Source organism: Lonchura striata, chromosome 1A (assembly GCF_050655825.1).
Source record: "Lonchura striata isolate lonStrDom1 chromosome 1A, ASM5065582v1, whole genome shotgun sequence".
Taxonomy (NCBI): domain Eukaryota; kingdom Metazoa; phylum Chordata; class Aves; order Passeriformes; family Estrildidae; genus Lonchura; species Lonchura striata.
In genome coordinates this window covers 68255874-68280239 of record NC_140741.1, presented here as the reverse complement: position 1 = coordinate 68280239, position 24366 = coordinate 68255874, and the positions used below count along the sequence as shown (strand labels likewise).

At 41.0% G+C, this 24366-nt stretch overlaps 1 protein-coding gene across 4 annotated transcripts in view; it reads left to right on the top strand.

The window, feature by feature from the left end:
* The window catches only part of SEMA3D (semaphorin 3D), a 134183-nt gene extending 110503 nt beyond the window's left edge, over nucleotides 1–23680 (top strand). For all 4 annotated transcript variants that reach the window (XM_021539566.3, XM_085568257.1, XM_021539570.4 and 1 more), the window contains exons 13-18: nucleotides 2632–2720; nucleotides 4558–4599; nucleotides 5834–5991; nucleotides 8013–8077; nucleotides 10911–11050; nucleotides 20654–23680. In XM_021539566.3, coding sequence (XP_021395241.1) covers nucleotides 2632–2720; nucleotides 4558–4599; nucleotides 5834–5991; nucleotides 8013–8077; nucleotides 10911–11050; nucleotides 20654–21067 — 908 coding nt within the window. In that variant the 3' untranslated portion in view covers nucleotides 21068–23680. The remainder of the gene's footprint in view (nucleotides 1–2631; nucleotides 2721–4557; nucleotides 4600–5833; nucleotides 5992–8012; nucleotides 8078–10910; nucleotides 11051–20653) is intronic.
* The last annotated feature ends 686 nt before the right edge of the window (nucleotides 23681–24366 follow it).

The window sequence follows — 24366 nt, the reverse complement described above, 5'->3', positions numbered from 1 at the left end:
TCCTATTATCAATAGTGACATGGTGGTTCAGCATTTTGTCTCATGTGATACTGAACAGTTAAGGATTTCAAACTGAGCCTAAGGCAACAATTTCACTCAACTAATTTTAAAGATAAAAATAAGTAACATGATAGCTCCAAATGTGACAACCAGGGTTGAACAGAGAGAGGTTAAGCTATTCTGTCTGGGAAAAAAAAAACTGCTTTGCTGCTTTTCTATGGATAATTATTTATCTATTTACATTTTTATAATAGATAAATGCCTTAAGGAAAAGGCCTAGTTTTCCCATAGTAATTAAATTTAGAATCACTGGATGGATCACCCTACAGCAAGGTGTGCTAAGGAATGTGAATATACCTATTCATAACAGTTCTGAAGTAATAATCTACCACATTACTCCACTGGGATTTTTTGTTCTTATTTCATAATTCAGCATTGTCTCACTCTCATTCTGTATGGGTCTTAGCAAGCACTTTTCACTGGTAGATCTGAGTGCTTTAATAAGGAGGTTATTGCCATTATCCCCAACTCAGAGAAGGTGAAACTGAGGTGGCAAGGTTTATCCAAGGGCAATGGATGAGCTACTGCCAGGAGATGCAGGGAAGTAAGGATTTCAGTTTGAATCCTGCCCCAGTGCTATTGGATTGCCCAGCATTTTATCTGGCTTATGAGCAAGTTTTGTCCTATAGCACAATTTGATATGTGTGGGTATTCTGAAGTAATTTGAGGAAAGGAGTGAACTGTCAGAGAGCATCATCTCTTGTAACACGTGGGTTGTCTCAGCTTTGAAGACTTTTCTACCTCTGTTACCCTACACAGGAGTCTAGAGATAGCCTCTTTCTCAGAACTTTTAGGCAAAATTGGTTTCACAGCCCTTCCAAAACCAGACAATGTCACAGACCCTCTCTGGTCCAAAGTTAGTACAGTGGTGTCAGGGGAAAAAAGCAGACTTTCATTAAAGAAGACCATTAATGTGCTGTTTTCTCCCCTGCTGGCTGAGAAGACTGGGGATGAGCTTTAGTCATGATGATGGAAAATCCTTGTTGCTTTCTAAGAGCAGTATTAACATAGTAAGCAAAGTAAAAGGAACTCACTCCCAAAGTGTGTGATTCCTAGGATTTGTGAGTGCTCACTGCAACTTACTTTCTTTGTGATGAGTGAGAAGTAATTTGAAATTCAGCTGCTTGAGAAGATGAGTTCACTTGTAAAAATGTACAAAATATTCTTTTAGTGGCTGTAGAGGCTGCTTTCAGATGTTTGTTATCCTCCATTTTAAATTTTTTTTTGTAGAAATAAAATTATATTGAGAGACCAGCAATTCAATACTCCGAGGTTAACTTTTCCTACCTGGCACTAAGACAAACACTTCAAGTGTAAGTAGTCAGGTTTAGAGGTGTCAAGGCCAGCAAGTACCATGCAGTCACTAGATGGCACTCTACAATATGCAGACTTTTATTTTTCTGCAATGCCTTCCTTAAAAGTGAATTTTCTTTTCTGCAAGTGTGTGGTTTTGTCCTGTTTTACCCTCTAAACTCATTGTAAGGAAAGAAATTAACTCAAAAATAAAATTTCATTTATATAGAGAGACTGAATAAGGATATAACAACCCAGGAGATGTTGAGCAGCAGAAGATCAGTAGCTTATTATATGTTTGAATGTACACAGCCAACTTGTACATGTGCAGGCTTTGGAAATTATGTCAAGCAAACTCTGAAAAAAACCTCTTAATTCAAAAGGCAAACTGTAATAATTTGGCTTTGGTTGGTAATATGAACTTCAGTAGTTTGGGAGAAGAAAAATTAAAATCTCATTCTTTCCCTTACAGTGTATTATTTTTCATTATTTCAATACTATGTGTAGAGCTTAGGACTAAGCTGCACTGCGTCATTTGCACATCCCAGCACCCAACCCATTTCCCCTGAGCAATTTCTGAGCTCTTTTTAAAGCCATTCAAAGTTCACTAATGTGTAATGGTCTGACATGAAATGAGCAGCTATTTTTTTCACCGAGCAAGAATTCAGGTTAAAATTCATTAATAGATTTAACTTTAAAAAATCCTCTGACTCCAAAGAAGTAATGAACAAATTAAGATTTTGATGCAGAATGAAGTTGTTTTTTTAAAAAACAAAATAAATTTAAATGAAAAAATAAATTTTAAAAGTGCATTGCTTAACTCATTGCATGAAAATGAGCTCCTTACTTCTGATTAAGGAGCTGTACTGGAAACAAATAAATTCTATAAAAAAGAAGAAATAATTTTCTGCCAATTTTTAGTCCCCTGAGCGAGTTCTCTTTGGGGTCGGATGGGCCCCAGTTCTGGCTCAGGGAAATGTGCAGAAACTTGTAGCTGGCAGCATGGACATGCTTGTCCGTGTTTGTGTGTTTGTGTAGCAGGAGAGTTGGGCCATCCCTGCCAGGAGCTGCCTGTGACTGTGTTGGCTCAGCCATACAGTGAATCCATAAATGCACTGTATGGAGAGAGCTCTGCAGGCAGCAGTGGATGCAGTGGGGATAGATGTGGTTGGAAAGCAACATCCCTCATGGATTAGCTTCATCTACAGGGCAGGAAACTGAGTGGCCCATACCTATTGAAACATACCTGAGGTTTTACATGAGGCACATCTGTTTCAGATGTAGGCACAGTCCTGAAGGTTGTGAGTATCACAAAGGAGAAGTGGACCAAGGAGGAGGTGGTCCTGGAAGAGCTGCAGATATTCAAGGTAAGCATTAATCGCCACAACATCAATTAAATATTATTCAGGGGACTTTGTGTCCCAAACTGGCTTTGTCTGTCTGGTTGTTTGTTTACTGGAACTCATTCAAGTTTCCAGAGGGACGCTACGTAAATTTTTAAATGCCTTGCTATTCTTTGGGCAAGTCAATTGAAAAACGTCCAAAAATAATCAGACCGTGATTTTTCAAAGCTGTAGAAAGTGTCATTTAGCCTGCTTTGTTCTAGTTTGAAATCTTACTATGAGCCCACATTTTTTATTATTTATACACATTAAAATACTAGTATTGTATTTTTAATGTAAAATTTTCTATGGCCCAATTGGCATTGACAGTATTCTAGGTACAATCATAATTTTTAAAAGACAAACACTAAAGATGGCTGCAGAGAAATCCTTTAAAATAGTAACATTGGGAATTGAAAATATAAGGAAAATAAAAAATATGTTAGTTTTGATTGTCATTGTGCTTTAATTTATTGGTGAAGGCTGACTCAGTATTTTTGACCATTTTGACTTGGTTATTCTGTAACCAGAACCCTGCTAACACCAATGACTTCTTCATAGATGCAGCTTGTAAAAAGCCCAAGATTCTTTTTGTTGCACAGGCACAATTTCTGATTAACTTCAGTGCTGGTAAAGGAGCTGACATCAACATATTTTTACATCAGAAAAATGGAAACCTTTGTCTTCCCTGCTGATTTTCTTTTCCATTTATTCATTTCTTCTTAGATCTTTGCATTGTCACTTTGCTTTCTTCTCATGCTGCACAGCTCTTCTTCAGTTTTCACTTTGCTTTTCCATCAAAGTTCATTTGCATCCACAGCATTTTGATTAACTTTTCACACATCCTCTCTCCTATGTGCTGTCATGCCCAAATTGTTGTCCATACTGAATAAATGAATTTGGGACTTTTCCAAGTGTTACCACAGGATCATTAATGATTATTGCAAAGAGTTCATTTCTTCATATGCCTTTTGATATGTCATGTGTATGATGAAACTTTGATTTAAAGGATCTCTATGTCTTCTTCCCACTGTCTTGGACACCAATTATAAATATCACTCAGAAAATACCAAGATTACTTAGTGGCCTGCCAAATAATGAGCAGTTCCAGTATCTGCACCAATTTGCTGCATTCTTAAAACATAACGTCAAGGGAAAATGTGCCATATCATATTTAAAACAAAAAAGAAGTAATTTTTTTCTACTCAGCAGACATTCCTTCACTTTTTTATTGGTAATGTTCATAACTGCTACCCCTGTGTTTTTGAATCCAGAAAATTGACGGGGATAATGGCTGAAAAAATGTGCTTTATTTCTTCAAACTTCATTAATATTAAACAATAGGCTTAGATTAATCTTCTGTTGGGTGATAGCTAATACCCTGAGGTTTGTGCTGTTCTTATATCAGTCACAGACAAAACTTTCACTGTCTTTCGTAGCCATAAAATATATTCTGGTGCAGAGATCTGCCTATGCATCCCTTTAATGGCAACTAAACCTTTCAAAGAGTGTTTAATATGAACTAAACTTGATGTAAAGGCTCTTTGCCCAGAATGAGGTAGATAGCAAACTCTGAGAAGCTAATTCCCTCCTTCCAGCTGGGGAAATTCATGGGAGTTCTTTTTGGCAGCATGAATTTCTTGATTTTCTGTTGTTTGGGGTTTTTTTTTTCATATTTTTTACACAAATGTACCTGTAATTTTATTTGCCTATTGTGTTTTAAGTTTTACTCTCTTTTTCATTAAGAGCAGGGAATTTGTAAACTTTACAACCTTTATAACAATTTGTAAACTTTAATACACCTTGCTGTTTTATTTTTCAGCATCCTTCATCTATCTTGACCATGGAGATTTCTCAGAAACAGGTAATCATAATCTTGTTTAACTGCTGGAGGATATGGGGTACACTGAACACCTATTTTCAGGTGATGCCTGTTGTTTAGTGGCCAAGCTTTCCATGGATGGCTCTTAAATGTAACTGGAAGGAAGGAGATATGTTTGAAATTGTTTCCCTGCCTAATTCCTATTTGCTTACAAACAGTAATTTGTGTACCCAGGCTGGTAATTATTCAGGGAAACAAACCTTTAGTCATATGGTAGTGGGATTTGGAAGTGAAGCCAATGCACATTCTTTTTTCAGCCTCCAGAAATACTTGTCTCTTTACAATCTAGTAATAAATTATTATTACTATTTTTGTTTTTATTTTTATTAGTAGTCAGGAGAGATCAGGGCCTCACTGTGCTAAAATTTGTATGCACACAACCAGTCCCCCTCCTCTAAATCTGCAGCCTGAATCTGGGTGGTCCAACCCTGGCAGTGCAGGGGCCGGTCCCAGCGCGGTATCTCCTGATGGGAAAAGGTTTTACGGCATCTCCAAGCTCTGTGATGGCTCTGTGCATGTTCAGGAGGCAGTGTGACACCAGAGCCACCCCTCCCTGACCTGCAGGAGTGGCCAGAGCAGCTCTGGCACAACACGGCTCACTCACACTGGTGGAGGTGCTTTGCCTTTCAGGCACGCACAGCACAGCTGGGTCCCATCTCCCATGAAAAAAGGTGGCAGGCCAGATGGAAGTGCTGCATGAGCCAGCTCCAGCTTGGACCACCCTTGGCTCCACAAGGATTTTACTCCCCTCTCCCCACTTGCACATTAGGGAGAGGGGGGTAACATTATCCCCATCCTGCCTCAGGATCAGAAGCAGAACATGAAGTTCATTCACACAAGGTCATCCCTAGTTCCCAGATTGTTAACATCATGACTATTCAGCACTCGTTTTTAAATTGTTATTAAGCCATTCTTTTGTGGTTTGGTTCTGATCTTTTACTACAGCACACATCTAAAGGTGTGAGGGTGTTGAGTGCTGGTGTCTTTCCAGGTCTACAGTCCCCTTTCCTCTCTGCTGTGTTGCTGGGATGGATGGGCACTGGCCAGTTCACACTGAGCCCTGAGAAACATTTTACACTAAGGGAGGAATTTGTCCCTTATTTTGCAAAATCTGGGATAAGTTTAAAAGTCTGCAACTGTGGCACTGAAGAAGGGAACTTTTTACACTGGCTACTTGGAGAACACTTCTAATTAATTTGCTTTGCCTGATTTGCAGCAACAATTGTACATTGGTTCCAGGGATGGATTGGTTCAGCTCTCTCTGCACAGATGTCACACGTATGGGAAGGCTTGTGCAGACTGCTGCCTTGCCAGAGACCCATACTGTGCCTGGGATGGAAATTCTTGTTCCAGATATGCCCCCACTTCTAAAAGGTAAGAAAAAACCATGATATACTGTAAAAGATCTTGCTACTTGCAAGAATTTTAGATGGTCCAATTCATAACTTGTTGCCTTTTTACTTAGCATATAATTTGCCTTAAAATGTGATCATACTCTGGCCATGTTTCACATTTCTGCTCGAAGAGCTGTGAAGACAACATAGCTTTGTTTAAGTGTGTGTGACAGTAACTTGGCTACTGAAGCAAAGATCATAAATCCATCACTTTCTTTTTTTATGCTGAATGCTTTAAGGCACAAGATGCTCTGATGGAGGTCCACATTGTGGCTAACTCTGCCCAAGAGGCAAGAGCCTCTCTTAAGCTTCTGACTTTTTCAGAGTAGTTAGAAAGCAGACTTTAACATAGCATCCTACAGTGGTCAATAATAAAATATATTTAATTCCCTGACCTAACCCAACAATTGTATTTATGGTCTAGCCATGAGAGGGAGACAGAGATTTAAGTACCATGATTTGACCACATTGGCAGGAGTCTTTCCACAGTGAAAGAAACTTAATCTGAATTTTCTGTACCCACCAGCTAGGACAGCACCTTGGATCTGGATGGAGAGAGAGAACAATGCAGGGTCTAGCAGTGCAGTTCCTAAGCTGCTGGATGTGTCTCCTGAAGTTTTTGGCTGATTTAACTGGAACAGAGTCCATCACAGCCTATTCATTTTGCTTTGGACAAAATCCTCCTGACAGTAATTCTTGCAGTGGGGTTCCAGTTTGAGCTCAGGCTCTGGAATGACACTTTCTACCTTAAGGGTCACAGGGCTGGGTCCTGAGCCATTGAAGTTAATGACTCATAAGTTATCGTGTCATGGTGTCAAGAAACTTTATGTGTTCTCCCTCATAGCCAAAGCAAACTAAATTCAGAGAAGCATAAAAGAAAGGAGAAAAGCGAGTGTTCAGGCTCACTGCAAAGTTAGTGACACATGAGGCTTGCTGAAGTCTGGGGTGGGCTGGGACACGGAGATCGATGGTCCATGCTTTTTAACAGATGTGCAGCTTGGAGGGGAGGCCAGAAGTCTGTGTCTCCAAAGGAAAGAATGGGTGACTGGCCCTGGGAATCCTGCAGCGGATCAGTTACTTGAATGTTTTCCTTCTGTGCTGAGGGCTGTGCTTCCAGCATGTCTACAGCTTTTGCTCAGTGAACTGATCAGCCTTGGCAACCTGCTCTCCTTCCGAGGCCGTGCTCTGCACAGAGGAGGTCCCACTGCTGCTGCTTGTGAGGAAAGAACCAGTTCTTTCCTGGGTCTCCAGTTCTTCTACTGAAGAATTGAAAACGTTTCCATTTTTTTTTTCCATAGCTCTTGTGAATTAAATGAAATCAAACACAGAGAAAGAGTTTTTTTTTTTTTTCATGCTATTTCACTGAATGACAGTAAATCATGTTAAGTTCATGTAACACACCCAGAGATTGGTGAGCAAATTAGTAGAAATCTCAGACCATTGCCTTATGTTTTTTCTGTCCATTAAGTTGAATGATAACAACATTTGTCAATTGTTTTTTAGCAAACTAAAATACATGCTCTTTTCATTTTAATAATTGGTTTATTACTCAGTATTACATTGGGCTAATACTGAGCTTAATTTTGAATATCACCTGTTGAACTTCAGATCTTTTTCATGATCTACAACATGAAATGTTTTTAGGTATTTGCAATACAGTCCACCCCACCATTAGCCTTGTGCTCCTAAGGCAACTTTAGACTGTCTTTCTGTCACTGCTTTACACACTCTTTATTTTATTCATATATTTTTCTCTTTCTTTTTCTCTTTTCCCTCCCAGTGGTTTTCCCAAATCACAGGCTCTTCTCTTGATGTCAGTTATACAAATCTGTCTAGGCCACATGCTGCTTTGAGGGTGAGACTGGTTTTAGTTAAGACTGTAATTGTCAGCAGTAGGATGGGAGCAATGCAAGTCCACATCTGCTGAGCTCCTCTGTATTTTGTTGTTGCATTCCAGCAATTATGTCTGAAGTGTTACAAGTTTGCATGCTCTTCCCATAGGCGAGCCAGAAGGCAGGATGTCAAGTATGGAGACCCAGTTGCACAGTGCTGGGATGTGGAAGACAGTGAGTATTTTTCACCTTTCTTGCTCTTTTGTCACTTAGGCAGCAGATTTTGCTGTGAGAGTCTCTGTCTCCAAAACCTTGTTAAGCTCAACATAACAGTTGCCTTTGCCACACTTCATATCCTTTACCCCTCCCACAGTTGAATTTTCAGAGCTGGAGCTAGTAAGGGACATGGGATATCACGCTTGCATCCCTTATGGGCAACCCTCCCCAGCACTCACACCAGGCAGGGAGATATGCCCCTGACACCAAAACATCACACACGTCCCTGAAGGTAGCTAATGGGGTGTGCATGATGTTCCACACAGAAACAGGGCAGCAAATCCCAGAAGGAAGATTGCAGGCTTGGGTGGGGAGCATGCCATCTCTCCTCTGCCACTGACACAGGCCCCAAGGCTGAGCTGCAGCTGCCAAACCAGCCCCTTCCCCTTCCCACAGCTACCTAAATACTCCTGTTATTAACAAGAACCTACCCCCTTCCCCCTGTCTGCTTCCCCCTCCCTTTCCCACACCCTCTTTTCAGATGCCAAAAGGTCTGGCTGCTCCTCTGGCACCCGCAGCCCTTCTCTCTCAGTGAGCACTGTCAGTGTGAAACCCTGCGGTTACACAGCAATCTCTGTGGCAGCATAAAATAAATGAATAGCATTCAAACCCAAGTGTGGCTTTGTCTGGGGCTCTTCTAGCTGCTTATTAAAGTGAACAATCCAGACAAAATAGTATTGATTGTATCACCATGTTGAACACTGGCTTTGGGACAAGCCATCCCTTCTCATTGATCTCCGGTTATTCCGTGCCGCTGCAGTGCTGGGTGCCTGCTACAGACCTCAGTGGGAGGCAGTGCAGAAATCAGAGCTGCTTGCCATGGGATCAAAGCCTGAAGGCTGTTACACAGTCTAGAGGGCTCTGACTGTACATGTGTGCTTGCAGACGTAGTTAAAAAGTCAGGGTAAGATCTCATTTCCATCAAAGTCAATGACAAAACTCCTGTTCATCCCAAGGGCCAGAATTTCCTTGCTTGCTGCTTGCCATGACTCTCCAAACACTGATATCTGAGACTGTGTAAAGCTCAAGGTTATAGAAACCCTAGCAGAAAGGCTGACAGTGTCACATTTTCCTGGAAGGATAAAGAGATACTGGAAGAGTTAGCTTTAATAGACAAAACTACAGTCTTGTAGCACAGAAATTGGTATTAATTCTTTGCCCTGACATAGTTCCACCAATAGCAATTTTATCCATCTGGGAGTGACTCCTGTGTGCTGTAAATCCATGAAGCTGACCTTTGTCACTCCAGGCTCTTGGCTTATTTAGGCCATTTGTGATAATCAATAATATTATGATCCCCAAACTTATTCAAATTCACTGCTTCACTTTGTGAGGTTCTCTCCCAGACCTTGTTGACTGAGTGAAGTTGTTTGGCTCTACCAAAATCTTAGTTGCCGCGCTCCTGCCCCAGATCCCTGATCTCAGCCCCGGCTAGCTCTCATCCTGGGGCGAGGGCGGGCGATGGAGGCACCCTCCGCCGCTCCCAGCTGGGGTTTGGAGAGTGCCTTTGTGGGTTCCGGGCAGCGCTAGCAAGCCTCGCGGTGGTAAATGAAGAGCGGATCCTGCTGGGGGCTAAGTCCGAGTTTATTGTAGCCCAACGGGGCCAAATGTCCTAGAACAGTGCCAGCCAACAGGAACAAGCACAAGGTGCTTGCACTGGCTTATAAACTGTAAGGGAGGGGTATCCAACGACCAATGGGGATAGGGATAGGGGGTGGCTCCGGGATGGGGGGATATGGTGGGGTCCAATGGGGGAAGGATATGGGGGGAGCCCCAGGTCCTCGCCCAATCACCCGGTGCCCTGAGTAGAAGCTTCTGGATGGATGGGAAGGGGCACCAAGTGACAGACAAGGCACCAGGGAGGGGTAAAATACCTCTTTCAGGGTGATGGATAGATACTGGGAAGGCGGGAAGGGAGGACAAGGCGGGAAAACTGGGGATAAACCAAGTTGTACATGGGGGTACAAAGGAATAAACCAATACATAATACAGGGATAATAAAACATACAAATAACGCAACTCCACACTTAGTGGCACAGGGAAATGATGCAGATAGCTTGAACTTCTATAGATCTCATACAGGTACTTGTTATATTGAAAGCAGGATCCAAAATCGTTTTAATTCTGATGTGGAGCTAACTTTTGATTCAGGAGGCACTACCATTTTCACCTTCCTTTCTGTTATTCACAGGGCATAAGAAACAGCATTAGTGTGTTGCTAAGGTAGGTAAGACACAGATAAGACAGACTAGAAGGAAAAATGAAGATGCAGAGATTAGAAAATACTTGTTCAGATTTACAGAAGATGAAGAAAGGATTTCAGATCTCCTCATGGCTCCTTCAGTGTTTGTTCTGAAATATACTACAGAGCATTTCAAATTACACCAAAGGGAGGCAAACTTCAGTTTACTTTAGCCCTGTGACTCTTTTGGGTGTACAAACCAGACCATACAATCTAGCTTAACAGGTTTAGCTCAGGTTTAGTAGTTGCATTACTTAAATAAAAAATACGGGTCAGATTTTAAATTCTTCATAGGTGAAAGCCCCAAGTTTAAAATGGAGCAAGCCCATGATACAGATTTTATTGACCTCCTTAAAAACCAGTTGCATTGAAAGAAGGTTAGCAGCCGTCTCTAAATCCTCATAGTTATAGTTTAAGCTAAAAGTTAAGTTTCCTTTTGCGTTTTTATAATTCACTCACTCTTATAGCATCTGTTCTGAATCAGGCTGTTTTCCCATTGCTTTAAAAAGCAGGTCAGGGTTAATCTCCTGTACCATGTTTGCTTTCCAGGCATTAGTCATGAAACTGCTGATGAAAAGGTGATTTTTGGCATTGAATTTAATTCCACTTTTCTGGAATGTACTCCTAAGTCCCAGCAAGCCTCTATTAGGTGGTATGTTCAACGCTCTGGAGAAGAACATCGAGAAGAGGTAAGTTATAATCATCAAGGCAGGTTTCCTCCACAGAGAATTCAGCTGAGCATTGAGAGGCAGGAGTTTCTGGGACTAGTCGATGTTTTCCTTTCCCCTGCCTCACCTTAGGTATCACATAGCATTCTGCTGTCACCATTTGGGGCATGCAGTGGGGAAGAGGGAAACCATTTGCCCTTGTATCATAAGCAGATTTTGATATTTATTTTGACTGACTTGCTTGTCCTATTAAAAAAAAAATAAAAGGGATATAATATAGATCAGTCATAAAAAGTCAAAGCTGTTTTGTCCAATAATTAATCCATCTGCTTCTGTAGGTAAAAGTATGTTCAAAACCCTATGTTTCAATAAAGTCTCAGCTCTATTTAGCATCTGATTGCTTTTCCTTACCATGTTAAGCAGTATAGCTAAGAATTGCATGTATGGTTTGCTGCTTCTCTCCATCTCTCCCCAGAGGAGTAATGGTCTGTGGTTAAAAGGCTTTTTATTTGCTTTTTTTCTTGTTAGTGGAGTCTGAGATTTTTGCTTAAATGGCATTCTAAATTCTCTAAGAATTCAGGGTAAAGATTGCTCCTCTGGTGCAGAAAGCAGTGAGATTTGTGATGGCCCTTAATTCCTTTGGGATGGAGCTTTGGGGTTCTCACTGATGGAGAAGCTCTGGAGAAGCCGCCAGGTTGCTGCAAACCTCCTGCACAATTTCCTGATGATTCCTCTCTGAGCTAGTGACAAAAGGGCTCTCCAACATGACTAAAAGGTCAATGTACTGGGGCTGGTTTGGACTGGGTTTGTGAGTGAGTTTCAAACCTCAGGAGTTTTCATAGCCTTTCTCTTACATGAGTGATTTTGTGTCTGAGGCCAAGTCCTGCTGTGATGGCAACAGGGAAGGAAAAGGGAAATGAACTGCCCTTTCAAAGGATCTGGTCCCAGGTGCTAGATAAGCTTTTCTGTTAAATGTTCATCCAAGACTAAAATTATTTTAAATGACAGGAGCTATCAAACATACAACTAGTCTTCCACTCTCAGTGATAATTCATCCTATGAGACTTCCTGAATGCAGAGGACGTGCTGGTCCTTTCCAAAGGCTGGGGAGATGCAAGCCAGGGCAGGTGTCTGTGAGAGAATCACCTCTGGGTGAGATGTGACTCATGGTAGTCACCCTAAAGTTACAACCCCAGTTATGTCTTGGCCCAGAAAGCCAGAGTTAGGGAATACTTCTGGTTTTCTACCAGATAAGACAAAAACCTACAAGGTTGTATATTCACTATAACACTCCAGTACTTCTAATTTATTCCCTTTCTCTTACACATGTTTTGGATTGACAACATTTTTTCCTCTGCTGGGGAAAAAAAAACTTAATTAATTTTTAGACAGGTGCATAACACCTAAAGAAAGAGATTACTACTTTGAAATGCTACCTGTAACCCCCATTATAATCTATATGTGGAAAAAAAGAAGCCTTCTTATCAGATGGCCAAGCACCCTCTCAGCCACAGGAGGTGGAAGTGCACACCCAGCTAGAAGTGTATTGGCATTTAAAGGCCTTCAGTCATTCATTTTACTGAAATGGAGGTTACCTTTACTCTCCTGTACAGGAGACTCTGTGCTCACCTTCCTTAAGGCAGCAGTTTGTAAATGCACTCTCATATTTGATCATGGAAACAAGTAAAGCACTTTCTTAATTCTTACCGTGTACTTAAGACTAATTTTAAAGTAAATGTAAGCAGAAAGTTAACAGGTTTCTGACTTGGGGGGCAAGGGAAGAGGGGGTGTTTGTTCTTGTTGTTTTTCTTTCCTTTTATGTGGTTTTCTTTCTTTTTTTTAATGAATGAGAAGTTAAGTTTTGAGAAGGCTCAAGTCTTTTTAAAAATAATGTATTGCAACTATACCATCAACTATAAACTTTGCATAAAGGAGCCAGTTCCATGTGAAGAATGTAATATTTCTATATCATAAGAGATTACACCTTCAAGACTTAAAAGCCTCTTTTGAAGGGTTGCTTTTGAGTTTTTATCTGTGTCAATTTAAGGAAAAAGATACTATCAGTTGATTTTCTCATAAATCACAGGTTCAGCTAGGCCTCTGAAGGTCATGGAACCAAGCTCAAGCTGTCTTTCTTGTTTGATCATAGAACAAACTGCAAGTCAAACCAACTTCTGAGAAAATTTACACCATGCTAACATGTACATCATAGCCTAAATAAAGGCTATACTCTTTCTGATACACATTGTATTTCCAAGAGGTTTGTTGTGGCAGTGGCCTGGCCCCTCCTATTTGTTCTGATCCAAATGTCCCTTACCCAGGCCTGGTGATGTCCAGTAGAGCAGGACTGCCCAGCATGCCAAGGATGTGCACGTTGGGAGGGATTTAGGGAAATGTGTGCACATTGTGGTGGCAATAGAAACCCCAGCGAGCTCACAGAATTCATCTCTGCACATTAACAGCAATGTTTACTGGGCTTGCTCTGTGTAAATAGTCTGACATCTGTTTGCATGAGAAAAGTAAATCTTTCCTAAAAGGCTGGATTAACCTCTGAAGCAAATTTAGTAGAAAATTTGAAGGAGATATGTGCACAGATTTTTTACAATATGAATGTTAAAACCAGTCAAAGAGCTTTTTGTCACACGCTGTGCCTTAATTCACAGCAGTGCCTCTGTGATCTAGTTTTGGTAAAAATCAGCTCTTGGGGTGGTTTTGGGATTTTATTTGGTTGGGGTTTTGCCGGGGGGGGCTTGGTTGGTTTTTTTTTCAGTCTGAAGATAATAGCCTATAGAGATGCATATGCACACACTGATGATTAGAGGATTAGGTCACTTTAAAACAGTGTATAGATATTAGTTCTGTTTGAAGCTTGACAGAAAATTCTAGTAATAACAATTTCTAGTATTTTGACCCAGCTTAGTTTCATGATCCTAAGAAATTGAACTCCTGAACAAACTGTTTGCTTATATTATATTGGTAGACATAATTTTTAGAAGAAACAAAAAAAAGAAACTTTTTGTTTACTTTTTAAGATAACTGTATTAATATAGAAATCACATGTTTTCAAATGGGAAAAGTTAATTTTTTTATTTCATTTAAGGATCCCTAAATGATTGATTGTAGGGATGCTGATCCCCATTTGATGAAATAAGGGTGAAATGGTTAAAATGTTAATCCCTTGATAATTTGCAGATCCAGAAATTGAGGTTTTTCTAGCTTGACTTACCAGTGAAAATGAGCTCATCAGTATAAAAACCTGATTGGAGACCTTCCTAAAAAATCCAAAGAGCAGAGTGATTGACTTTCTTTTCAAAGTACTTCAATTTGACAAAAATACCATATGTGACAGAAACAATGAGTTCATATTTAATGTATAGTTTGATCTTTACTCAACCAATACATTACCATAACTTTTCCCATTACAATTATATTTTCTTCTCTCTCTCCCTTCCTACAGCAGATTTCTCAAATAACACTGTGCATTCTTTTGGTGCATGTCTTAGCAGTGTAACTTATTGTGATGACGATACCATGCTTTGCAAACGACCCCACGCACCTGGAACTTAGGTTACGGACTTTTAGTTCCAGGGCTGGAGCTGCAATGTCTTAGCAAGTCTTTAAACTTGGCTTTACAAAGAGATGGTTTTGCACTGTCCCAGACATGCACTGCAGCTTCCTGAGGGAAGGGAAAGGGCAAAATCCAGACTAGATGGGAAGCATTTGGCCCAGCAGGATGTCCCCGACATTTCAACCTTAAGGTCATGGTTCAGAATGTGACTTCCAGGCAGAGCAACCTGTGGGGAGGGACAGGATCTCCTGTGGTACAGAAGCTGTCACCAGGTCATTTTGCTGCCAGTGGGAGTACATTTCCCTGTAGTTTAGGGCTGTTTTAAGGTCAGGAGTCAAATATCTAGTGCTTTTGTGGTTAGTGTTGCTCACGCAATTGATCATGTTTATTCCTGTGCGTGCAGCGTTAGTCACTGGGATGACGGAGAGTGTTTCAGTGCCTGGAGTTCATAAAAAACTCTGGGGACGTCATCTGTTCATAGTGTCTTAAACTGCTGAAGCTCTCTGATGCCTTAAACAGATACTAGTTATTTCTCAAAAAAATGTCCTGTGTTATTTTATGTATGCAATAAGTGTAAGAACAGCAAAAAGCCAATGTGTGGCTCCCTACAAAGACATCAGTTTTGGTGCCTTGATGCTCTGAAAAGCTTCAGCCCCTCTGCTTTAGGCTGTGCTTCACGCTCAGTCCCCTGTGGTTCCTGATCTGCCAAGCTGCCACCTCAGCAGCAGGGGACAGAACAAACCATATGGTCTAAAGTGACAAAATAGGTGCAGATCACTTTTAACGTCCTTCTTTCTTCTCTGCTTATACCTGGTGGTGAAAATAAATCCACCAAAATGCCTGGGGACATTCTAGTTTCTCCCTCAGCAGTTTTTCACCCTTTCCACGTTCCTGCCCCACAGCTCAGATTTGTTTTCCTGATGGACCAAACTTAAGGACTATCTGATATTTTGGTAGATACAAGAGCTGGACCCACTATTGGGCAGGACATTTTGCCAGGCACAGCACTGTCACTTAGCTCCCCCATCAGAGCAGAGAGATGTTGCTTCATTCCACATTGTAGGCATTTTTTTCAATTTATCCGAGAGATTAGTTTTGGTATCTTTTTTGTGTCTAGAGGTTTTTGCATCATGATGACAACTTTGTTATAAACATTTGGTCTAGCAGAATCTTAAGAAAGAAAAGACACAGATTCAGTGCCAGCCCTGAAATCCAAAAGTTGGATGATGGCTGAGTCAGGCAGAGGACACACAGCAAGGATTGAATTTCCACTAGTACCTTCTGTCAGGAGAGTGTAATTCAGTGTTTGAATCTTTAGGTCAATGAGAAAGAACATCAAGAGAATAATTCTGCAGCCTAAGGACTACTTAAAGTTCACATGCTTTTATTATTTTATTTTACTATATAACTCATTGCCCTTTTTTTTCTTCTAATTCCTTGAGTGTTTTAAGTAAGACTCATGTTTTTGACAGTTTCATTGAGAAAGCAGAGAACTATGAACTGAGTGACATTTCTGATTTGATTTGGATATATTGGAGAAGTAATAGGAACGGAGGAGTTTAAAGTTTAGTCTCAATAAGAAGTAAACTTCAGCTTGAAACTAATAGGAATCATGCATGTCCATAATGCCATTGTACCAGCAACACATTCTTCATTTTTTCTGAGGTTGTTGGTGAATAAAAAAAATGTTAAATTAACTCTATAGCTGTGTTGTAGCTAAATTATTATTTTCCCATACAAGAGAAACAGTCATGTGTAACAATAATGCCAGAAAAACCATAGAGTGATCTTTCTTTCAGTCAAATGATGAGGATGATGAAGGAAACAGTAGAAAAACAGAGATGAATGTGAATTCTCTGCAAATGTTCCTCATTTTCTTTTCTCCCTCTCTCAATTTGTTCAGGGGTTGCAGCTAACCCATGATTAGTCCAGCTTTACCGCTAACATTTTTTCACATGTTGATTAATGAGGAAAGGCAGGCTTTGAAGCCACTTTCTTCTCCCAGACAGGTGCAGTGTTTTAACTGTGAAAGAGCTGATATGTGAATTATTTGTAAAGAGGGAGCTATCTAAACACATCATTAGCGAAGGACAAAAAGCATTGACCTAACCTGGTGCCACACTTTCAAATCTTTGGTTGTTTTCCAACTTAGTGATTGTTTAAAGATTTGCTATCTTTATTGGCAATACTTATTTTTTTTCTTCATTGTTAAATTCAGATTGTGAAAATCTAGTGCTAGATTTGCATGGATTTCTTTTCCCTTTGTCATACATTGCCAGTATCTATGATATGTGCCATAATTCAGGTAATGCAATTTTTGGAAAACTTACGTGCTTATCACAAAGGGTGAAAGTACAATGTGTTGATACGATCTTGTCAAAAACCTGCTCCCACTTCCATAAGAAAAGAAAGCGATTGGTAATAAATTGCTTAATTTTTTAAATTTTTAAGTTGTTTCCTATGGTACAAAACTATGTATTTCATGTTAAAGTTTTATTGTATGCTCAAATTTAAGGACATGTCAGCAAGCTTTTATGAATTTAAGCCTGCGTACTTCTGAATTGTTAAATATTATTTAGAAATATTTCAGAGGACTTACTGATTTTTGACATGGTGGGGGTGAAACAGTGAATCCACAGTTCAACAAAACAAAATAAAATTTCTTTTATCTAAGTAGTCTTTTCACTTTCCTCAGGCTTTAATAAAACATATTTTACATCTTTAGGTCAGGAACCAAAGACCACATTAAACATTCAAGTGAAAGGTTAAAGATCTGCTACCAAGTAATGAAATGCCAGGTGTTTATGAAACTCCAGAGCCCTATGGGGAGGAAAGCAGAGAGGAAAGACAGGAGGAGTTCTGAACCTATGGGTAAAACAACATAAACAGGATACCAAAAAGAGAAGTGAGGGGGGAAAGCAGTAATGAAGTGTTGCTCAGTATGTGTGAAATCGGAGCCATAATTTTATCCTGCCAGAGGATAAGAAAGGAATGAACAATGAAGGCACAGAGGAGGAGGTGACTGTCACCCTAAATCAATGGCCAAGGTTAACACAGGACACTGTGTAGGAGCACTGCTTCATTAAATACAGGAGTCATGATGGGCTGGGACTAAGGGACATAACCAATTTAGACTTTTACCTTTCTCTGCAGTATCCCAAGCCAGAGAGGGTAACAGCTCCATCAGTTAACACATTTATGACCAAAAAGTGATGGCTGTTACACAAGTGGCAAATAGTTATGAGTAGCAGGATACTGGACTTGGGGGTCCAGTGATCTTTTCAAGTCTAAATCTGCAGTTATTCTGCCTTTCTTTCACTGAAAAGAGGCAAAGCCCAAGAGAGGGCACTTTGGACTGGCACCCAGCCAGCCCAAGCAGCCAGCTGGAGCCCTTCCAAGTGTGGGAGGTGCACAGCTGTCAAGAGGCTCTAGACTACAATACTGGCAGAGCCACCGGCAGGCAGATGCTACTGCTCCGATTGCATCAAGCCCCAAGCTCAAAGACTTCAGTCCTGTTTTCACTCAGGCAATGTGGGAACTTGGTCTTTGCACAGTGCCTTATGAAACCCAAATGTCTGGAAGTTAGCTGCTGCTTCCCATGCTTCTCCCTCTGTTTCGCAAACTTGGATCTTCATGTTGACATGAAGCCTGGGTAGAAGAAAGGGATTTCCTTGTCGTGTAGCAAAAGCCAGGCCTCCAAGCACTTCCACCTGGCCCCTGCTCCTGCTACTCTCTGTGGAGCACAGCACCACAAGGAAACACCTGTCCTAGAGATATTTCTGCCTACAGCACCTTAATTGTGGATTCTTCTGTAAATTTTATGCTCCTGTTCTTATTGTAAAATAGGAACATTTACTTAGAGTGAAGTGTCACTAGCTGATCCAGTTGGGGACTAGTGCCCTGTGCCGTGGGTTCTGCAAAAGCATATCAGCCTTTTCTAGTTTGTCTCCCTGTTATCTTCTGTGCACGTGGTTGTGGCTTGACCATTATTTATCTGGTTTAAAATCAGTGTGGTAAATCAGAAGTAGCTTGTGCTCATATAGCACCTGTTGTCAGGGCAATCGATTTTCCAGGAATTTCCTGAAATTTGTATCATTTCACCCTCCGGGTACTGGGTAGACATGCTTATATACAGTTTACAAACAGTGAAACTAAAGTTCCCAACACCAACAACTGTGGGCAGGAGCCAAAAAATACTTGGCTAGAGAAACAGGCAAACAGAACTACAAAATCTGACCTGCTTTTGTAGCAGCTGATTTCTTGTGTCTGCTGCTCTCGTATCAGTGGCAGTACACAGACTTACATCCATCCATCCATCCATATGACTTGCCTACATACCTGTCTAATCCATATGTTACTGAAGACTGTTACAGCTGAAGCAGTAGGAAACCAAAATCTCTGTCTCTGGTTGTGTTATATTTATGTGTCTTGTTTTTTCTGGGGCTCTCAATATGATCTCTAAAGCTTTTTTAATGATTTCAAAGTCATTGTTGTAGAAACTTAGAAAAGGGTAAAGCTAAAAGCCCTGGAAGGTCACCTCATCCATCTCTTTGCTCCAAGAGACTCTATTATGATAAAGTACTAGTGAGTTGGAATCATAACAGATGGAGAATCATATGTATGTATAAATTTTTTCCCATGGAGTAGCAGAGGGAATCGTGTGCAGATTTTTTACATAAAGAAACAGTGTGTAGCTTACCCACTGTGAATAAATCTAATTTAGTCATCTTTATGCCTCCCTGATCCTCACCCTCTGAAGTTTGCTGGAGGGTCAGATGTGCACTCTGGGAAATTTTTCAGATTCTGTGTTGTTTCTTTCTGCCCCCAGTCCCCCCCTTCTCAAACCCACTACCCAGCCTTGAGCTGAAGTTCTCCCCCTTGGCAGTGATGCCTCCAGCAGCAGCTCGGGTCTGTGGGTGCCGGCTGTGCTGCAGCCTCTGTGTGGCAGCAGAACACAGCACGCCTGGGAGGGAACAGCCTGGGACAAACCGGCATCATTTGCAAAGGAAATGCTGGTGCTGGATGTTGGGAGTTAGGGCTCTGCTTTCTACTTCCATCTCTGCTACTAATCTTTATATGGTCTTTGGCAAATCACTTATGTTCTATGTTTCCCAGATGCAAAAATACTTAGGTGCCCAGTGCCCCATCCTGCTTTTGGTTTGGCTTTGCTTTGTTTTTTGTCTTTTTTTTTTTTTTTTTTTAAGAGGGGGAGCTATTTTTTTATTCCCGTTGTTTTAGAAATAATATTCAGATTACCAGATACATTACTTCCCTGACAGTATTACAAATCTAAGGTACACCTTACTTTTAACATGTGAGACTCTGTATTTTTTTTAATATTTCTCTTTGTAAATGAAATTACACCTCTATGCTGTCAGACTTCAGCTCCCACTTGAAATCTTATTCTTTTGTTTGGGGTTTTGGTTTTTTTAATTCTTATTTTTCTCTAAGTTATTCTCCACAGATCTTAGCAGAAAAAAGAGCTGTACTTTGTTGTATCCATCCAGACTTATTGTCTGCTTTTAATCACATCTCAGTGAGTCAAAGCCCCAGGATCAATTTCCTTTTGTAAAACTTGGTTGAAGGAGATCAGAAACACAACATTTCACTGTAATGATCAGTAGTAGTATTCATATTCATTGTAGCAGGGCCTCAGCACTGCAAGCACTCTGGTATTTTGGGTGTATTACAGATACCTCAAAAAGAGCAGTTAAAAGAAGGAATGGGATTTGTGGCAGTAAATAGCTCCCCTTCCTTGGAGAATGCAGCCTCACTCACTGCACTGTGCTGTGATGAGTGTTGCTGTCTGTCCTGTCAGCTGTACAGCATGTGTCTTTTGCTACTGCATGCTGAGTGTCCCTGATCCAGATGTTACAGCTAGGAACAGGACCCAGGCCTTGAGGGAACTGCTGGTTTCTGTCCCAGCTGCACCACAGGAGATGGGGACACACCATGTGCCAGCCAGGCTGCATCTCCACCTCAGCATAGCATTGACACACATCTCATTTTGACCACGAGACTCACCTCCTGTGTTCTTTTCTTGTCCAACCCCACAGCTGAAGGCTGATGAGAGGATCATTAAAACGGAGCATGGGCTGCTGATCCGCAGCTTGCAGAGAAGGGACGCGGGCGCCTATTTCTGCAAAGCCCAGGAGCACACCTTTGTCCACACCATTGTGAAGCTGAATTTAAACGTCATCGAGAATGGACAGATGGAGAGCACTCAGAAGACTGAGGACGAGGAGGGCCGGGTGAGGGATTTGCTGACGGAGTCCCGGCTGAGGTACAAGGACTACATCCAGCTGGTCAGCAGCCCCAGCTTTAGCCTGGATGAGTACTGTGAACAGATGTGGCACCGGGAGAAGCGGCGGCAGCGGAACAAAGGTGGTGCCAAGTGGAAGCATGTGCAGGAGATGAAAAAAAAGCGAAACCGAAGGCACCACGAGCCAGCCAGGCCACCATCGACGTAGTTTGTAAATGCTATTTAAAGAAAGGACATTTTCCATTAAAAAAAAAAAAAAAAATTGTGTTCTGGTTTTGTGCATTTTGCCTATGAATTAGTACTGCTTCTCCTTGAAATCAGAAAATTTACTATCACTGTTAATCTGTGTGAGAATGTACGGTGGGATTCAATGCCAAATGAGATGTTCCTTATTGGAGTGCCGCAAACCAGGCAATAATTTCAAATGCATCCATTAAAAAAGAAAGAGTGTACACTTTTAGCTAATTTCTGGGTAGCCTTAGACTGCGTGAGCTGTGTTCTTTACTTCCTTCATAATTTTCACATAGGGTTTAGTGTTTGTGTTCCCATATTAACATTTGCTGCCACATTCCACCCCAGAGGTGGCTGCATTTCAGGGGAAGACAGATGTACTTCCAGTTCTTTGGCATTTTTCTGAATAAGAAGCATGGTAGAAATGTGTGACAGATCTGCAAAAAATACCCCTAATTTACCCACTGGGCCAGTATACAGGCACATGGGTGGGGTTTGCTAGCACAGAGAGGCACAGCAAAAAATCAAATTAAGTTTTGGCTTAGGGACAGCATTCATTCTGCCCATAAAAAAGAGAAAGCATAATCATAGTTTAAGAGAGGGGAGTTATCGAGTGCTACTCGTTAGTGTTTGAGTAGCCACCAGTTTGCGGTCCATCTGCTGAAATGAAATGCTGACTCTAATTGAAATTGCCACCAAGATGCTTGGGAGTAAATTTCCTAAGTGGTCCACGGGAGGTATGTGCACAAATCCTATTAACAAATAATGGGACTCCTGCCTGCACCTCTCCTATGTCTCTAAAGGTTTGACTCTGACTGTTTCTCTGGCCCTTTGCTGGCTTTGTTTTATGCAGAGGAAAAGAAAATTAAAAGACAACAACACGGCTAAAGTGAAAGACGATGAGGGAAATATGTTATGGCTGAGACCAGTGCTCTTGACATGGAGCTGACATTCCTCAGATGTGTGTATTCTTTGGGATTTTTTCTCAAAGGTCTTATGTATTTTTAAGTTGAAAATTTGCATTGTTGGAATTAATACTTTTATTATAATTAAATAAGAGATGTCCATGTGTAAATAAAACTTGTAAGTTAGAAATTTGCTGTATACCATAATTTCATTTGTAAAGTGTTCCTTGTTCCTTGGTTTATATTTTGGGTTTAATAATGTAAATTTTTACACATAAGAAGAAATACTGGCCTCATCCTTGTCTGTTTTACATCAGTGTTATTCAATTGATTTTATTCCTGATATGCAGCAACAAACACAAGCTCAGAATCAGGCCTACTCTGTCCTCTCGTGGCTGAGTCACAGCCCCCCTCTCCTCTCTTCCATCTAACCTCCCTCCGTTTTGCCTTTCACGCCTTTTTGAGTGTGAAATGACAAATTAGCCACTTCCTCACATGGAAGACAGCTTTGATGGATACCAAAATGACAGACTTTACTTGTTTCTCATGCATTCTACAGATCTTGAGAGCAAAGTCTGTGGGAAACGCGTGCAATTGATGTGCACCTCATTAAGGGACCAAAACTGTTGGCTCTGAAGCCCTTGCCCATGCTGGTGTTTGTGTGCGCATTCAGTCACAGATCTAAAATTGTGAAAGTCCAATTTGCATCGTTGTTCATTTCCTCTCTGTTCGAAGTCGGATATGGCAAAGTGTTTGTCAGATTTCAGAAAGGAATCTCAGCTTACCCACGTTTCTTGTAAAACCCGAAAACTGCATTTGCATGTGTTGTACAAAAGCCAGCGATACCATATGTCATTAATTTTAGATGCTTTTTTAATAGGAGATGTAAGAGTTAATTAGGAGATATTAGATAGCATGCGTACAATGCTTTGATAGTGTAAAGCACTGAGTGCTAAGTATTATAAAATACATCTGTGGGGAGGAGGGAATTTCTCAGCACAGGATCTTTAATCAGCAGAAAGACTGATGCTGAAGATACTAACCAGTCGTACCGTACTTTGAGAACATGCAGAGAACTTTTTGGCAGTTTTGCTGCAAAATAATGTAGACCAGGCATTTCACAAGAGGCTCATCAATTTGGGTACCTTGATTTTAAGGCCAATTAAGACTACTTAGGGAAGGTATGGGAGGGTATTAAACTACTCCATATAAAGTGCAGGGATATTTAATATTCTTGGCTGGAAGATTATGCTGTCACCATACAGAACCTGCCAAGTTATTCCTTATTAGATTTTTATCTGTCCACAAAGTCCCATTTTTCTGGCTTGGGCATTAAGAAAATGAATGGAACTCCACACCAAGGCTATGGAATGGCAGGTGGGCTGCATTCTCAGGCACTGGCAAAGGATCTGCTCTGCTCATCAGTGATGACATGGTCCTTCAATTGACAACTCTCATCGCATGTTTGCCTACTACATAAAAAAGCAAAGCAAGGTCTTTCTTCATACTTTTTCTCCTCCATGAAAACTAAATCATCTGATTTGTGTTTGGGTATGATTGGGGGTTTGTATTCTACAAATGAAACCCCCCCAACTGACTTTAGTCGAAATAAGGGGTAAGGGTCTCAGTACTAGGAACATTAGATTTAAATGGTTGAATTAAAATGTTATTGCTCTTAAAAACGACTTTCATTTCTTTTATTTCAAATGTTCTTGCAATGAGATTCTTCTTAAAGAAATGACCTCATCAGTCTGGGGTACAGTGGCAGCACAAAACCCCAAGTGAGATATAAGAACTCTTCCATCATGGGAAATAAATTCAATATCCTCCAAACCAGTGTGTTGCATTGGGTTCATGCCACCCCAGGGAACATATTTAATAATCCCACATAGATAAAAGTCGGTGGTTTGATACTCTGGGTAAGGTGAATGCTGTAGCTGGCAGGGGTAGCATACCTCATACCGTGCAGGTGATACACGTGCAAGGAATCCAGAGGACCTTGGAGACCAAGGAATGAGGGATAGATTGAGAATCAATACCGGAAATAAGGCAGGGTTTTGATAGGCAGGATGCAGCAATGCAAACCGAGGAACAGGAACAGGAGGAGCCATGGGTCTTTCCCACAACCTGCAGTCCCAGAGGGAGGTTCAGAAGATGATCTGGACCACAAACTGTAGCAGAGGAGTAGCCCCCATTTTTCAAGAAGGTTTCATCTTTTGTGTAATTTAGAGGCTCAACTTGAAGTCTGCTTGAATTTCAATTTGATGATTTGGGGGTCAGCTGGGCTGCTGTGAACTGTACTATGAGCCACAACAGGCCCGTAGTTAAAATGAAACTGAGCCCTGCCTCTTTCAAGAGCACCATAAAAATT